The 12276-nt window shown below is 38.9% G+C and overlaps 1 protein-coding gene and 1 long non-coding RNA gene across 3 annotated transcripts in view; one reads left to right on the forward strand and one right to left on the reverse strand.

The window, feature by feature from the left end:
• The first annotated feature begins 3815 nt into the window (after window positions 1-3815).
• Window positions 3816-4979, forward strand: LOC128532295 (uncharacterized). Its single transcript, XR_008361280.1, has 3 exons — window positions 3816-4020; window positions 4345-4391; window positions 4575-4979. It is a non-coding gene; the product is annotated as an uncharacterized LOC128532295 (long non-coding RNA).
• A 1979-nt stretch (window positions 4980-6958) lies between these two features.
• spdl1 (spindle apparatus coiled-coil protein 1) overlaps window positions 6959-12276 on the reverse strand; it is a 111384-nt gene continuing 106066 nt past the window's right edge. For both annotated transcript variants that reach the window (XM_053505756.1, XM_053505755.1), the window contains 3 exons: window positions 10167-10354; window positions 8729-9011; window positions 6959-7509 (listed from right to left, as the gene is read on the reverse strand). In XM_053505756.1, the coding sequence (XP_053361731.1) occupies window positions 7353-7509; window positions 8729-9011; window positions 10167-10354 (628 nt within the window). In that variant the 3' untranslated portion in view covers window positions 6959-7352. The remainder of the gene's footprint in view (window positions 7510-8728; window positions 9012-10166; window positions 10355-12276) is intronic.

Below are 12276 nucleotides of genomic sequence, written 5' to 3' on the forward strand. Positions count from 1 at the left end.
AGTGGTGCTTGCAAAGCATCACTATTGTTATCTTGCAGGCTTATTATTTTTTTTTTTTTTATTATAATTTTTATTCTTCTTCCGTACAAAAGTTCGGCGCGTAACTAGTCCCGCACCGTTTGTCGTAGACCCCTGAGTGAGGTGTCAAATCGTGCGGCCTATACGGGAATGGCGTGCTATGACTTTTCTAAGGGGTGGGCGGTTAATTGCCCCCGCAGGGGGCAATTAACCGCCCTAAAAATCCCATTGACTTAACATTGAGACCAACTTTGACGGATTGTAGCGCAGAGAGTGAATTTTGTAGAGACGTCAAATTTACCACATTTGAAGAGGTTTGCAGCCTGTGTCAGAAGATACCCCGCACAGGGGGATACGTTCGACCCCCGGGGCAAGAGAGGTCCCCAAAGTTGCCCCATAGAATTTGAATGGGGATTTTGGCGACTTTGCCCATTGACTTATAATGGGAATTTAAAAAAATTACTAGTGCCGCACCGTTCGTCGTAGACCCATGAATGAGGTGTCAGCCCGTGCGGCTTATTCAGGAGTAGGGTGCTCTGACTGTTTAAAGGGGTGGGTGGTTAATTGCCCCCGCAGGGGGCAATTAACCACTCACAGACTTAACACTGAGAACAACTTTGACTGAGTCCCGCACCGTTCGTCGTAGACCCATGAATGAGGTGTCAAACCGTGCGGCTTATTCGGGAGTAGGGTGCTCTGACTGTTCGAAGGGGTGGGTGGTTAATTGCCCCCGCAGGGGGCAATTAACCACCCACAGACTTAACATTGAGACCAACTTTGACCGAGTACCATGAGTGAGGTGTCAAACTGTGCGGCCCATTTTCGGGAACAGGGTGGTGTGACTTTTCTGAGGGGTGGGTGGTTAATTGCCCCCGCAGGGGGCAATTAACCACTCACAGACTTAACACTGAGAACAACTTTGACTGAGTCTTGCACCGTTCGTCGTAGACCCATGAATGAGGTGTCAAACCGTGCGGCTTATTCAGGAGTAGGGTGCTCTGACTGTTTGAAGGGGTGGGTGGTTAATTGCCCCCGCAGGGGGCAATTAACCACCCACAGACTTAACATTGAGACCAACTTTGACTGAGTCCCATGAGTGAGGTGTCAAACCGTGCGGCCCATCTTCGGGAACGGGGTGCTGTGACTTTTCTAAGGGGTGGGTGGTTAATTGCCCCCGCAGGGGGCAATTAACCACCTACAGACTTAAGATTGACTTAACTGTGGAACCGACTGTCGTAGAGACTTTCTTTTGCATTTATCATCATGCTCATAAGCCACGCCCCCTAGCACCCTCATTAGCATGCTGTTAGCATGATGCTAACACGATTAGCATTTTGCTAGCATGATGCTAACAAAATTAGCATCTTCCTAGCGTTATGCTAATTTCATCAGCACATCGCTAGCATGATGCTAACGCTATTAGCATGTCGCTAGCATTATGCTAACTTTTCGCTAATAACATGTATAGAATGTTCCTAGCATCATGCTAGTGTAATTAGCACGATGTTTAGCTGATTAGCATGCTGCTAGCTTGATGCTAGCTATATTAGCATGTTGCTATCAAGATCCCATTGTCGTGGAGATATGGAGGGCCAGAGTTTCGCCACGGCAAGCACCACTCACATTTTCTTCAGGAAATGTACCTCTCTAGTTCTTTATCTTATTCTTCTTCTTCCGTATGAAAGTTCGGCGCGTAACTAGTCCTGCACCGTTTGTCGTAGACCCATGAATGAGGTGTCAAATCGTGCGGCCTATACGGGAATGGGGTGCTATGACTTTTCTAAGGGGTGGGTGGTTAATTGCCCCCGCAGGGGGCAATTAACCGCCCCGAAAAGTCCCATAGACTTAACATTGAGGCCAACTTTGACGGATTGTAGCGCAGAGAGTGAATTTTGTAGAGACGTCAGATTTAACACATTTGAAGAGGTTTGCAGCCTGTGTCAGAAGATACCCGGCACAGGGGGATAAGTTCGACCCCCGGGGCAAGAGAGGTCCCCAAAGTTGCCCCATAGAATTTGAATGGGGAATTTGGTGACTTTGCCCATTGACTTATAATGGGAATTTAAAAAAATTACTAGTGCCGCACCGTTCGTCGTAGACCCATGAATGAGGTGTCAACCCGTGCGGCTTATTCGGGAGTAGGGTGCTTTGACTGTTTGAAGGGGTGGGTGGTTAATTGCCCCCGCAGGGGGCAATTAACCACCCACAGACTTAACACTGAGACCAACTTTGACCGAGTACCATGAGTGAGGTGTCAAACTGTGCGGCCCTTTTTTCGGGAACAGGGTGCTGTGACTTTTCTGAGGGGTGGGTGGTTAATTGCCCCCGCAGGGGGCAATTAACCGCCCACAGACTTAACACTGACAACAACTTTGACTGAGTCCTGCACCGTTCGTCATAGACCCATGAATGAGGTGTCAAACCGTGCAGCTTATTCAGGAGTAGGGTGCTCTGACTGTTTGAAGGGGTGGGTGGTTAATTGCCCCCGCAGGGGGCAATTAACCACCCACAGACTTAACATTGAGACCAACTTTGACCGAGTACCATGAGTGAGGTGTCAAACTGTGCGGCCCATTTTCGGGAACAGGGTGCTGTGACTTTTCTGAGGGGTGGGTGGTTAATTGCCCCCGCAGGGGGCAATTAACCACCCACAAACTTAACACTGAGAACAACTTTGACTGAGTCTTGCACCGTTCGTCGTAGACCCATGAATGAGGTGTCAAACCGTGCGGCTTATTCGGGAGTAGGCTGCTTTGACTGTTTGAAGGGGTGGGTGGTTAATTGCCCCCGCAGGGGGCAATTAACCACCCACAGACTTAACATTGAGACCAACTTTGACTGAGTCCCATGAGTGAGGTGTCAAACCGTGCGGCCCATCTTCGGGAACAGGGTGGTGTGACTTTTCTAAGGGGTGGGTGGTTAATTGCCCCCGCAGGGGGCAATTAACCACCCACAGACTTAAAATTGATTTAACTGTGGAACCGACTGTCATAGAGACACTCTTTTGCATTTATCATCATGCTCATAAGCCACGCCCCCTAGCACCCTCATTAGCATGCTGTTAGCATGATGCTAACGCGATTAGCATTTTGCTAGCATGATGCTAACAAAATTAGCATCTTGCTAGCGTTATGCTAATTTCATCAGCACATCGCTAGCATGATGCTAACGCTATTAGCATGTCGCTAGCATTATGCTAACTTTTCGCTAATAACATGTATAGAATGTTCCTAGCATCATGCTAGTGTAATTAGCACGATGTTTAGCTGATTAGCATGGTGCTAGCTTGATGCTAGCTATATTAGCATGTTGCTATCAAGATCCCATTGTCGTAGGGATATGGAGGGCCAGAGTTTCGCCACGGCAAGCACCACTCACATTTTCTTCAGGAAATGTACCTCTCTAGTTATTATTATTATGCGAGATAATAAGGATTTTATCCGCGTGATGTCAATTCACTAGGTCACATCTATATGAATAAACGCAAAATGCAAATGAAAGAAATAAGCACTCGTAGTGGTCCATTTCTTTATATTAAATATATACTGAATTTTTTTTTTTAATAGCATAAACAAATCATGGGTAGTGTATACCAGTGATTAAATATAAACAATACAACGCATGTACTGACATGTTTATAGCCTACAAGTGACTCAGCCGAGGTTCATCATAAATATGTCCAAGATAACAAGGGAAACACATCCTGATGGCTAGAGTTCGTCAGGGGATTAAAAAACGCTAACAATGTCCTGTTTGGCCTTTACCGCGCTCCGTAGAACTTCACTGGTCCGCGCATAACCCTTCGCGGGCGAGCCTTCTCCTAAATGCGCGTTCCCTGTGCCGATTTCACGGGGGTGGGGCTAAAAAAACGCATCCTGATGGGGGAACCAACTTCGACACAGCACCGGTCCACCTCACACACTGAACCGCGAGTCTGCTCGGTCACTCCGACACTTTAAGGAGGAAACTCAGAACAAAGCAGGTTTAAACAGCAGAAATGAGGTGCAGTGTCCGGACTCTGGTACTGTTTTATACGTTACTGTATATGAGTATTTTTAACATGATTAAACACTGAGCACGCAGCAGCAGATGTTATAAATAAAAGTGCTAAGTACTGTACTAATAACTAAAGCTATGAAATATAAAGATTTAGTGAAAATACAACATTTCTCTCAGAATTAGAATTGGGAGAAAGTAATATGAAATTTAAATATTTATATTTACAATGTTATGTATGTTCTGATATGTAAGTAAAATAAACTAAAACTGATTGATTTTGTGTGTTTGTGTGAAACATGTTATATATTTTCTATATCTCTTTCACAGCACCAACACCACTAATGAAGAGAAGTTGAATAGAGATAAAACAGGAGGTAAATGTCAACTTTTTTAAATGTTACAGAAGTATTAAATGTGTAACCATTGAATCAAAGATAGAAATAGACTATTAGTCCAAAAAGTATGTATTTTAACGGGAGTACTATTTTACCAGTCTGGTAGACTTTACAGTAACAGTCACACTTGTACTTACTTGTATACTATTGTTCCTTTTTCAGGTGCCAGTTTATGGGATAACGGTGTAAGCTCTGCACATTTGTCGTATCATCAAAAGGAATTTCGATCATTACCGAGTGAAGCATGGTACTGTTGTGTCCTGTCTTCATTTAGACTGTCGTTGCTTCTTTAAGATTTGAGAAGGTCTGCACACACATTTGTATGGATCCCACAGTTTGCAGGAAACTGAAGTGTGAAGGTGTGCAATCTTTCAGATGTAAAATGTGACTCATTAGATTCTAATACAAAAGTCTACTTTCCATGTGTTAACTGTATAATACTTGTGGCAGGAGTATTGTTTCTGAAACTGTTTACTAATAACATAAATTCAGCTCTTTGTTTATGATCTTGTTACATGTCATTTGCAAAGTAAACCAGGTTGAGTTTAGACTTCATGTCTTGTCAAATTTGGCAAATAAATGTTTAATTACAATGAAAATGTGTGTATTGTTTCTTTCATTCAGTTAAAATATTTAGTAAATGTAGCACATTTGTTTATTAAATAATAGTATCATTTTCAGTATCTTCTACCTTCCATTTCATTTATATCTACTCAATTATTTTACTCATTTTTACTTTTCATTAACTTCTAATTTTCATTACATTTACTCAATTTTGTACATCATTGTACTAAATATAGTTATTCAGGTCTACTTAATTTTTTTACTGACTTGTACTCAACTCATGAAGTATATTTTACATGATTTTTATATTTTTTTATATTTACTCAATATTTTTAAGTGTAAAAATGTTTTACCAAAAAAATTGAGTACAGCAGTTTTATTTTTTAGAGTGTAACACTCTGCAGAAATCTCCATCAGGAGAGGGCTATTAAGATGTGTGCGAGTTACCATTCCCTAATAATTATATTAGCATATAATATTGTTTGAATGCTACTGTTTCTGCACAGCTGTTAATTTTTCTGAAAAATAATTTTTAGCCGTCATATTACTTATATGCAGACGGGGGCAAAGTACACAATTCTGTACTTGAGTAAAAGTAGAAAATTACTAAATCAAATATTACTTAAGTAAAAGTAGAAGTCATCTATTTACAGTACGTTTTTTTGTAACAGTACAAAAGTACTTTTTAATTTTAAAAGTAAAATTAACATACAAATCAAAAGTATAACGCTTGTATAAGCTCGCAATTTTCATTGCAAAAAATACTCGAGTCATGCAGTTATGCATAATAGTCAGCAGGTGGCCCGCTTCACATACTACTGATGACTGTGGTTATGTAAGGCAACACAATGCAGAAATGTAGTTAAGTAGGAGTAGATATATTTGTTGTAAGATATAGTGAAGTAAAATACAGATATGTGAAACATGTACTTAATAAAGTACAGTAATGAAGTAAATATTACCTTCCACCTCTGCCCATGACATCCTGTGGCCATGGTCTCAGTTTAAATGTAATTCATGTGTGTTGGACTTCGTTTGCCAATGGGAGCATTCTTTATGATACTGGTGATGCTAAGCAGCCTGTCAGTGACTCCATTGAAACACTTACTTTCTGATAGATCCAGCAGCTCTCCAATGCTAAATAAACACTGGCTTTTAGGCCTTGTTCACACGGGCGTTAAAATGGAGCGTTTTTCTTGTGTTTGTAGCGTCTGATGAGCGTGGATCAAGCAGCGAGTGTTTTCTAGGAGTCAATGAGTGTGTTTACACTGGCTTTGGTGACGTGCGTTTGTCTGGCATTAAAAAAACGTTGCATGCAGCTTTTTCTTGGTGTTCAAAACACTGCCTCCACAGGTTAACACACAAACTACAATTTGGGCTGCAGGCTAACGTTAGACAGAGACAAACAAACGCCGGTGTAGAAGTCAATCAAGCGCCACTACAAAACGCAACACGTTTCCTTTATCCAAAAATTTAACACCCGTGTGAACAAGGCCTTAAAAATGAACTCCTTATTTCCTGCAAAAAGCAAATCAGGTCTTCAAAATTGTAGTCAAATTGTGGCAAAGAAACCATTACTTCAGAAAAACAACAAGCAGAAGAGACTCTTTTAAGCCAATATAATAGAAAGAATGGACATTAAATCAGTGGAAAGCTGTGATTTGGTCTGATAAGTAAAAGTGGGACCATCATCTGTTTAGGACAATGATACACACCACTAGGAGTGTACTGCATCAGAGACTTGGTCCCCACAATCATCAAATCTAAATCTAGTTGAGATGGTTTCGGATAAGTTGGGACTGGAAAATGAAAGAAACGCAGTAACAAATATAAAAACACCTCTGGGAACTCCTTCAAGGCTGTTGGAAAACCATTCCAGGGACTACCTCATAAGGTTGCCTGGGAGAAGGCCAAGTGTGTGCAAAGCTGTCATCAAAGCAGAAGGTTATTTTAAAGAATTCAGTCTCACTCTCATTGTCTATACCAATTTATTTAATTTTTTTATACAGGGTTACAGGGTGCCTGGAGCCTATCCCAGGAAACTTAGGATTGTGTAATTTTTTGTGTGTGTACAGTATGTACATATGTGTGTATGTGGGTCAGGGGTAGCTCAATAGTTAAGGCATTGGACTATGCTTTGAAAGGTCCCAGGTTTAAATCCCACAACCACCAAGTTATCCCTGTTGGGGCCTTGAGCAAGCCCCTTGCCCATTACCCCTTAAAAAAATGTAAGCTCTGGATAAGGCCATCTGCAAAATCCCTAAATGTATATAAATCAGAGAGACAGGCATACATAGATACAGTACAAGTTATTTTCACAAAACATTTATTGTGTAACAAGAAGTTAAACTGTGAACATTAACAAACATGTGATTACTACTGTTGGGCACACTGTCTTTCCATGGTATTTTCTGAATCAACATGGACAGGTGCTTCATACTTCTTGCACCATTCAGATGTTCGGTTGTCCTTTTTCTCATCCTTTTCTAGCATTTCAGGCTTGGGTGTGCTGATATATTCTTTCACTGAAGATCTAAAAGGTAAAAAGTTAAGTAAAAAAAAAGGAAATAAGTTATTCATTTATTTATTTATCTATCTATATATTAATTAATTATATATTTATAATTTATGTAGAGGGCTGCCACCAGTAGAATGATAACTTAATATGCATTTTGGTCTTTGCATGCTGTTGAATGAGACAAGCAATCATGGGCATTTCAGTGAAGTCTGCATAAATTTGGTTATGTTGAAGTTAATGTTTTTCCTTACTGAATTTAGTAATCATAAAGAAGAACCAGAATAAAAAAAAATAATGCATAAATCTACTGTATGTGTGAAACATTTGGAGATGGTCTGTTTTTATATTAAAACGTAAAACAGTATGAATGCATTATTAAGAATTTATATGAATCACTCGTAGGTATCAGGCTCAAAAGTTCATTTATTTTTGTTTACATAAATGTTATTTAGGAAGCTTCCTAGTTTTTTTTCCAGTGAGGAGAAAAAAATAGGAACCTTTTTTTTTCTGCACAAAGGAAAGTGTGTGGCGTTACTTATGACACTGAGAGCCGAAAAGTAGGCTGCACATTCCGGGCAACACATAGTGGGTGTTGTAGTTTTGACAGGTTTTTGAAGACAGTTTAGTTTTAGTTTAGACAGTTAGTTTTAGTTTTGAAACAGTAAAAAAGTGAAATGGTGAAATCAATGGCAGTTATGTGAAAGCTTTATGCACACAGACAAAACTTATTATTCTAATTATTCTAGTTATTCTAATCAAACTGTTTCAAGTCTCAATAATAGAGCTGTGTAGGACTGTTATAATCTGATTAAAATGATTTCAAAATGAAAGTGAAACTGGAGAGAGGATGACACCGTTTTGCTTGAAGAGGCGATAGTAGAATGTAAAAAAAAAAAAAAGTAACAATGTTTTGCCTCACCCTTACCACTAAAGATAAAAAGTAAGTAAACGGCAACCCGCTCATACCCCCGGGGAAGGGATGCAAAATAGAGATCTTAAAAAAAAAAAAATTAAAAATAAAAAACAGTTCATTATATTGAGTATACTCGAATAATTTGTTTACTTGATTTGATTATGCAGCTTGTTTTATCGTTGATTTCACGTTGCGTGTATAATTATTTTTGACATTGTCAGCCATGTAACTGTTTACTGTTTTAAAGCATCTTCACTGTTACAAAAAAAACAAAAAAAAAACCACACCATTTAATATTTTTAAACAAAGTAAGCTATTTACCTTGAAGAATCAAAAGGAGAAATTGGGGTGTTTTCAGAAATGCGAACATATTTAGTGTCACAAAGCAAGCCAGAGCTAGAGCTAGAGCTTAGGGTTTGGGATAAGTGTACTGGGGTCACGATTTCATTCTTATTTAGACAAGGGTGGACTTCTTCATCCATAGCCTTCTTCCTTGATTCAGCTTTCATGCCTGGAATGTCCATGCTGCTATGGTCAGATCCATGAGGTAAGTTTATTGGGAATTTCTCCCTCTTGCACTTTTGAGCCTGTGTCTTATTCGCTTCTGTGGAAAGCAAATTTATAGTTACTTACAAGCATACATTTGTTTGTAAAATGTTTGTTTACAAACTAGTGGACTTGCAAAGTTCATAAATACAATGAAGAAAACTGCACTAATTATTAAGTTAAGGTGTTTAAGCCACAACCATATCCATAGACAAGCATTGGCAGTACAATAGATACTGAAGTCAGTGACTTTAAATGTCACAGAACGCAAAGTTAGTTTGGGAAATGTACTGCCCTGCTAAACATACCTTGCTCATGCAAACTTCCATTACAGGATTGTGCTTCTCCTGCAAAACTTGCTACAGAGTTTCAAACTGTCTCCAGAAGCAACAGCCTGCATATAATTTCTATGTTGGGAATTTTAGAAAATGGATTTCCGTAGCCATGGTTTTGAAAAGGAATGTTGTATGCAACAAACAACTACGAGGGTAAGTCAAAAATTATCTGTACTTTAAGTGTAAATCTTCATCCTCTTAAGGCTGTTTACAGGGGAACAAACAAGTGAAAGTCTGATGGAGCAAGATCAGGACTATGGGGAGGGTGCAGTGTGACAACTGATGACAAAGCTGTTGACATTTATGGGTGGCTGGCTCCTTCTTGATGGCCCTTGATGAACACTTGTAAAACACTTGCGAACACCATGATAACACTGGTGCGACCTTCATACTGAGCAAAAAGTTTTTAGCAGCCTTGAAGGGGAAAAACAGTGCAGCCAACAGCGGATAATAGTTATTTACCCGCGTAGACAGTGCCTTGTCTTACTAATTAAGTTGATGAAATGTTCTAAAATATGGTTAAGCAGCCTGCTATGCAATAACCACTTAAATAGATTTCAGGTCTGACTGGACTAAACACTGACTAGGAATAACAAAGATTGCAATGCTTAATGTGTATAGCTATGTAAAGTATAGGCAGGTTGAGGTAGGCCTGCAGGTTATGTTTAGCACACAGCATCTGATAAATATGTCAGTTTAGGCACAGGTCTAAGTTGTATCAATAATTTTTTAAGTACATTTGAAGTGATTTCTTTCTAGTGACTGTTTTCAGCAACTATGAGAACTAAAGTTCAATAACTACAATTCTGAAATAAATTTTCAGCACTATGTTAAAATAAAGAGGGATTACTGCTATGGTATAGTGTGTATTATTTTACCATTAGGCTCATATTTCATCTGGAGCTCTTCATTTTTCACTTGGAGCTTGATAATGTCAATGCGCCCTTGCTTCAAAGCAGTCTCTGTCGCAAAGAGTTTCCTTTCTAACTCAAGCACCTTTTGACTCTCAGACAAAGCTTTCATTCTTGCCATGGATAATTCCTCCTTTAGTTTCTCTGCCATTTTCCTAAAAACATACAAAAAAACTATTTAAAAAAGGCAGATAAATACATACATACAAACAAAAAAACCTTTGACAATTAGCACTAAGGAATTTATTTAGTCCAATGTAAAATGCCATTCCTTTTGAATAAATCCTGTAAATCATGTTCTAAAAGTAAAATACTGTCAGTGATAATACTTATTACTAATCCACATTAAGAATACTGTAAATGAGCTAGAGTTAGCCTAAAAAGGCTAACATTTTTACCACTTTTTACTATTAAACAAACTGTGATTTTTCTTTTACTGTCAACTTTTAATTATGCAATGTCACCAATCATTTACCCTCTTATTGTGGTTATTCATGCTTTTTTTCCCCACCCACAACTATTTGTGAAGTTGAAGGATCCTCCGCCCCTATAGTTTCAGATTTTAATTATGGATTGATAATTTCTTAAAACAATTCCTGTTATTTTAGACATTTTGTTGAGGCATCCCCCAGGTGAACCTGTCGCCATCTTACACACACACACACACACACACACACACACAGGCACACACCCTGTTAACATGTAACCCTGAAATGTTTTTTTTTTTTGCACATGATTATCTTTATTCAATTATTAATGCTATTAGTTGTAGCTTAAAGTTAACGTTATGGTGTTTAATTGCGCTAAATACATACTACATTTAAGTTCCACCTTTGTGCACACAATGACCATGAAAACTATTGGAACTGAAGAATCCTTAAACACGTTATCAGAACCTGAAAGGAGTGTGCTCAACTGTCAACTTTGTGGAAGAAATGTGGTTGGGGGGGTTACAGTGAGAACCTTGGATTACGAGCATAATTTATTCCGGAAGTGGGCTCAAATTACAAAACATTAGTAAACCGAATTTAATTTCCCATAAGAAATAATAGAAATGCTAATTTTTTGTTTCTTAGCCCTAAAAAAAAAATTTGAACGAGAGAGAGAGAGTGTGTGTGAACCGGTACGGTGTTAAATTATGCGCGCGCACACATAACGACAGGCTGAGGAAGAAAATGGATTTTTCTTCTACTGAAAGAAAGTTAAAATAAATCCCAACAGATAAGAGTTTCCATTTATCCGGGCATGCACTGTGTGCGTCATGTGTGTGCATGTATGTATATATTAGTATTTACAGTTTGAGCTCGACATGTTTATGAGCTCTCCGTCGCTTGCTGTCAATGGGGCGCCTAAGAGAGAACACATTTTTGACTTCAGTAGACACACAATAAATTCAGACTGAAACACGACTGCCCCCTACAGGTAATGCAGGGTATTTTTACAGCTTGCCGCGCGTAGCTGTGGCAAGTCAGGGGATCCCTTTTCTCGAAATATGCATTCTTAATGGCCAGATCTGTACTGCACAAAACTTTATGCCTACAGAAGAGTATGTCCAGTGGAAATCCTTTGTCCCCAGAGCCCTTTGGCCTTTCAACACCTATCTAAAAATTGCAACATAAAATTGCACATCAACATTGCACTACAATGAACTTCATTTCAATTATTAACTTGACATTTATATGCTTTATTTATATGTTTCTTGTGTATATTCTATTTTTTTTCTTACATTGCACTAGTAATTTCTGTCTATTGACTACACTGTGTGCACAATTAAGAAGGTTGTATTTTTGAGGATTAATTTATATATTGAACAATTACAGTGCTCTCTGTCAATTCAAAATGTTAATAAACCTCAAACAAATATTTAAAAAAGGAAAAGTAAGGTTTTGGAGCTTTCTTAGGAAAATATTAGGAGAATTTCTTTTATGTCTGTCATAAGCCTTCTATTCATGGAGTCTGTCAGTTTCTTTTTGATGTTGACGATTAACTTTTTTTTTTCTTCTACTTCTTTCAACCACAGCCTGCCAGGCACTTGAGTAAATGTTTCCTTTCCTGTAAATCGCCTAGTTAGGAAGGG

This window comes from Clarias gariepinus, chromosome 10 (genome assembly GCF_024256425.1).
Source record: "Clarias gariepinus isolate MV-2021 ecotype Netherlands chromosome 10, CGAR_prim_01v2, whole genome shotgun sequence".
Taxonomy (NCBI): Eukaryota; Metazoa; Chordata; class Actinopteri; order Siluriformes; family Clariidae; genus Clarias; species Clarias gariepinus.